At 45.3% G+C, this 5823-nt stretch overlaps 1 protein-coding gene across 1 annotated transcript in view; it reads right to left on the bottom strand.

The window, feature by feature from the left end:
* Positions 1 to 4943: 4943 nt before the first annotated feature.
* LOC105809267 (zinc finger protein 883) overlaps positions 4944 to 5823 on the bottom strand; it is a 14456-nt gene continuing 13576 nt past the window's right edge. Inside the window, exon 2 of the mRNA XM_012643018.1 lies at positions 4944 to 5123. Coding sequence (XP_012498472.1) covers positions 4944 to 5123 — 180 coding nt within the window. The remainder of the gene's footprint in view (positions 5124 to 5823) is intronic.

Raw genomic sequence — 5823 nt, 5'->3', positions numbered from 1 at the left:
GATTTTCCACAATGAATAGATATCATTTTCTATTACAGAAGTAATGCATTCTTTAAAAAGATTTCAGTAATACAAAAGCGTACAGAGCAAAACGGAGAGAAGTCCTCTGCCCCGTGCCATTGGCTCCCTGTAGAGAACCCCTCGAATCTAGCACATATTAGCTTCCTTCCCTTTCTGATGTGTGTAGATTCTGGCATTTTAAGTGTGGGGGTGGAGTAGAAGAGGTGTCTCTTAGGAATAAAAGCCTTTTGGAAAGTCCCAGTCCCAGGGATTCCTGTGACCTAGACTAACGGTTTTCAAGCTTTCTGTTCTTTAGCGGCAGAACTCCTCTTAACATAGCATTTCCTAAAATGTGGCAGATGCGCTGCTATATTGGAAGATGACACTATATTAAGTATCACTGAAATACACTGAGAAAGTCCCTTTTCTATTCTGCTGCTTCTTCTGGACACTCGATGAGAAAGTATGGCTTTACCACCTCATGTCTCCCTGTCTCCTCTTTGACAAATGCAGAGCAGGACTCAAGCTCAGACTTTGAGTGGACAATGCTATCCATCAGCCACTTGCAAACAGTACTTGTTGTTGCATTTACTCTCAGGGCAAAGTTCTCTTCATGGGAAGTGATGCTGGTTGTACATTCACAATTGTGGTCTAAAGTTTTAAAGGGCATTGATTGAAATAAACGTTAGGAGAATCTGAGTACAGGTAGTTGGTGTCTCAGAAGGATGAAAGGTGGCCACGGGAACAACAAAAGTGATGGCTATGGATGCCTAATATTTAGAAAATCCTGTTCTAAGAAAACTGTACTAGGAGGCCAATCTATAAAACATATAAAAGTGGAATCTCTGATTGAAGGGGCACAGAGGCCACCCCCTCTCTCTGCCCCAGCCCAGCTGCAGCCCTAGAGCTCTGCAGAGCAGCTTGTAAATCCCTGCGCTGGAGAACTGTCTGAAGCTCTGTCTTGATGAAACATGAATGCCTTTGACAATATCTCAGACAACATACATCATATCAGTATCCACTGAGAAGGAGATTTGAGCAATCAGGGCAGAGATCTTGTGCTACCATGACCCAAATGACCGATGTCCCGCACACCTCTTAGGCATTGGGGTACAAGATATTGGTGTTGCTGGTTACAGTGAATGTCTCTCCCTCACTCTTCTAAGATCCACTGTTCATCTCCCCAGCAGCCCTGGTTTCTCTTGGGGATAGATGTTTTCAAAATTCCATCCCCAGTTTGAGGCAAACAATATATAACCTAGTTAAGCCAATCAGCATTCCCTTCTCTGGCTGATGTGATTGGTTCACAATTGGGCATGTGACCCAAGCTGGGCCAATCAGAGGAAATTTCAGGGCCTCTGCTGAGAATGCTGGGACAAAGATGCTTTCTCTTTCCTGCTGGGCATGGATTATAAAAAACAGTAGAGCAGATGCTGCTGTAGCCATCCTAGAGCTGCTAGGGATCTGTAGTGGGTTGAATTCCAAGTGGACACTTGGAACCTCAGAATGTGTTCTTATTTGGAGATAGGGTCTTTGGAGATGTAATTATTTAGGTTTGAGGTGAGATTGTACTGGGTTAGGGTCCTAAATCCAATGGGGTCAGTGTAAGAAGAGGAGAGGACACAGGGAGATATACAGAGAAAGCCATGTGAAAACAGAGGCAGAAACTGGAGTGATGTGACCATGAGCCAAAAAATACCAAGAACCACCAGATGCTGGAAGAGGCAAGGAAGGATCCTTCCTTAGAGCTTTTGTAGGGAGCATGGCTCTGTTGACACCTTGATTTCAGGCTTCTGGCCCCCAGAACTGTGAGAGAATAAGTTCCTGTTATTTAAGCCACCAAATTTGTACTAATTTGTTACAGCATCCCTAAGAATCTAATACAGGGACTCAGCCTTAGATGAGCCAACACTTCAGGAGGCTAAGTGGGCAGACAGGACAAAACTAGGTCCCCACAGACATGGGTGAGCTCCTGGGTCAGACCTTATCTGAGCACATTTAACTTCTGGACTTTGTAGTTACATGAACCAGTAACTTCCCTGTGTTGTTTAAGACAGGTGGAGACAGGGTTTCTATTAGTCATAGCCAGAGAATTCCCAGCTGACATGCTGGTTTAATTCACCGCTTCATTCCTCAACCAGAAAAGCATATAAGAAACCAGGTGAGGGAGACATCAGTGAATCTATTCTCACTGATGTTTACAAAGCAATGCCTTGCAAGCTTTGGCACCATTCTCAGAACTACCCAGAGGTCACTTGGTAACTGGGCAGGAGGCCTCAAAGGCATCACATCTGAGAACACTGGTCTTGGTGTAGACCTCAGGGGTTACCTGAGTGGCGCTCCCTCACAGAGTGGCGTCCCTAAGGGAAAACCATCTGAGTGTGGTGATGGCCACACTGATGGCACTTGGCAGCTGATGAAGCACTTTCTTTCTCATGTCTGAAGGAGATCTTGTGACCCCAACTTGAAGAAATAGACAACAGCAGAGGCTGGGGAATCAGAGGCTCAGAGAGGTAAAGGGATTTATCTACAAACCTCAATCAAGGGCCAGGCTTCAAGACCCTGATCCGGCATTCCATCCCACCAAGCCACCACTCCCAGCCAGTGGTTGGGTGACCCAGCTGATGTCACAGCTCTCTAGAGGACAGAAGGCACAGATTTTAGCTCCTGCCTTTCCCCATAGGGAGATAAACCATTAAGATGAATCATCTCTCATACAGTAGGGTGGGAGGAAATTCATTTCTCCATGTAGGTTTTCCGAAATTCTTGCCTGGTGGTTCAGTGTGGCAATATGATCAGCCTTTCTTCATGCGGCCAGTAGTCAGGAACGGAACATTCAGCCTCAGGGCACAGGTCATACTCAGAGTCATCCTGACATCTGCTCTTCCAATTTGCCATTGTCATCTAAAGGTAGAGGAATAAATGCAAAAGAAATAAAGTACTGAAACAGTCTGGCAGTTCTTCAAATGATTACACACAGAGTTGACCTGTGACCCAAGAGAAATGAAAACATACATCCACATAGAAACTTGTACATCAATGTTCATAGCAGCACTATTCATAATGGCCAAAAAGTGGAAACAGCCCAGATGTCCAACAATGGGAGAATGGCTAAACAAAATATGTTGTATCCGTATCATAGAATATTATTCAGTCTTAAAAAGGAAGAAAATTCTGACACATGCTGCACTGTGTATGAACCTTGAAGATACTATGCTAAGTGCCATAAGCCAGTTGCGAAAAGACAAATACTATATGATTCCACTTATGTGAGGTATACAGAGGAGTCAAATCCATAGAGACAGAAGGGAGAATTGCGGTCGCTTAAGGCTAGGTGGAAGGATGGGGTTGCTAGCTAAAGGCTGTGGGCTTTTTTCTGAGGTGATGAAAAGGTTCTAAAACATCCTAAATTGACTGTAGTGATGGTTGCACGTTATCAGTGAATATACTAGAAAAACTGAATTATACACTTGGAATGGGTAAATTGTATGGTGTGAGAACATATTCCAATAAGGCTGTTTTTAAAAAGAAGAAATGTAATAGAAAATAGAAATCTACAGGAGCCTAAACCAAGGATGAGGCTGACATGAGGACAAGCTCACATGAGGGCAAGGTATAAGGCAGCAGGAAAGCCTTCCAGGGCCAAAGTCTCCCCTGATGTTTCAGAGGTGGGGACCCCTTGTCAGAAGTGGAACCCAGCTAAGAGCCCATCTTGAAAGGCTGGAATTCAGCTTGACCTCTGGAGGGGCTGGAGACTAAAGTCAGCCACGCAGTGGTCAGCCATGTCTATGTCACCAACCTCCAATAAAAGCCCTGGGTACCTCCCTGGTCGGCAACACTCTGTATGTTGTCACACACCGTTGCTGGGAGCATTAAGAGCTGTCCATGTGACTCTACTGGCAGAGGACAACTGGAAGCTCATGGCCTGGTCTCTCCTGGACAGCGGCCTATGCACTTTTTCCCATTGCTGATTTTAATATACATCCTTTAGCTGAAATAAATGCAACCATGAGTATAACAGCTTTGCTGAGCTCTGTGAGCCCTTCTAATGACTTAGTGAAGGTGAGGGTCCCCTGCTTTCTCTGGGCCTCAGTCTCCCCAATGGACTCAAGAATGATACTGGGGGGGGCAAGGGTAACATACGTAACCTAAACATCTGTACCCCCATAATACGCTGAAATGAAAATAAAAAAAAAAAGAATAAAAAGAGAAAATGAACAGAGCTGTGAAGCAAAAAGAGAAAGGCAGAGGAGAGGAAAAGCAAGGACCCGTGACCTGGAGTGGAAGGGAGCAAAGCAGGAAAGACAAAGAAAATTTAGGAGGAGGAGGGAGAAGGCAGGTGAGAGGGACGGGGAAGGGCAGAGAGGCAATTCACAGGTGAGTGCGGCAATTATTGGTAAACTATTATCATTCCTTCTCAGGTCACTTGGTTTGTGGGTACCAATGTATATCAATAATCAGTGCTATTTGAAACATCTGTCACCTTTCCTATCATTTAAAAGAATCCTTTAAATCAACATAATATTTTTAAGAAAAGGTCTCACTACGTTGCCCAGGCTGGTCTCCAACTCCTGGACTCAAGCGATTCTCCTACCTCAGCCTTTTGAGTAGCTGAAATTTACGGGGACACATCGCCACATCCGGTATAATAAAATTTTATTTTGTTTCCAAAAAAAAAAAAAAAAAGAATGATACTGGGTTTAAGGATTCTCAGACAAGCATCAGCGGGTTCCTCCCATTCCGGCCTCATTGGCTCTACACCACCCGTTCCCTTCCACACCTACTCCAGCCAATCCTCGCGCTAGCCCGCTTCTCGCCCCGCCCCCATAGCGTCCCGCCTCTAATCCCGCCCACTCCCTGCTTCAGGCCTGCGCGCCAGCCACGCCCCCGTAGCCTCATTGGTATCCGGCAGATTCAGGCGTCCTGCTGTTCCCCTGTGTGACCTAAATCCCGGAGACGGCAATGGTGGCTCTTCGGGCCAAAGATGGGGAGGGTAAGTAGTGGGTGTCATTAGGCAGTCGGCCTTGGGCGTCCGGTCGGCCTCCCACACAGAGCTGGCTCCCCACCGCAATCCCCACGTGGGCAGCGCCACCGCGGGATTCGGGCTCCTCAGGGCTACTGTCCTGTGATGGCAGAGTCGGAAGAAACTCTGGCGCCCAAGTGGTCTTCGCGTGGGTTACACGATTTCAGGGCTTATTGGGGCTTCCGTATTAGGAGTGGAGACGGCAGCTACACAGGATACGTTCGCTTCCTACTGAATAATCACAGACTACGTTCTATGAGCCCCTCCCCCACCAGCTTTCGTCTCCAGGGCAACCATCAACTGAGGAAACAAACGCCCCGAGTTTTACTCCGTGGCAACTGTCTGTGCACTGGCTCTAGGCAAGGGCCTCCCATTACAGGTTGCCAGAAAACAAACCTGACCAAAAAGGAAGCAGAGCTGAGAGAAGCAGAGAACAGATTGCTGGCAGGTCATTTAGCACCTGGATCCATTTGTTCCAGAAGGTGAAACTTTTCAATTACATGGGCCAATAAATTCTCTCTCTTCCGTAAGCAAGCAAAATACTCTTGGCTGATAATAATTCTCTATTTCATACCATAAACCATAAAAATCCAGATGGAATAAAATTTTAATTGTTAGAAAATTATAAAAGTACTAGAATAAAATACAAGAGAACTTTTTGTTATAATCTTGGGGGTAAGAAAGGCCTTTCTATACTATAAAGGAAATACAAATAGATTTGAATACTTAAAAATTTTAAAATTGTATATAGCAAAATACACCACAAACAAAATTGAAAGAGAAATAAAAATCGAGAAAAA

This window comes from Propithecus coquereli, unplaced genomic scaffold, assembly GCF_000956105.1.
Source record: "Propithecus coquereli isolate 6110/MARCELLA unplaced genomic scaffold, Pcoq_1.0 Scaffold193, whole genome shotgun sequence".
Classification (NCBI taxonomy): domain Eukaryota; kingdom Metazoa; phylum Chordata; class Mammalia; order Primates; family Indriidae; genus Propithecus; species Propithecus coquereli.
This window is presented reverse-complemented; position numbering and strand designations above follow the sequence as displayed.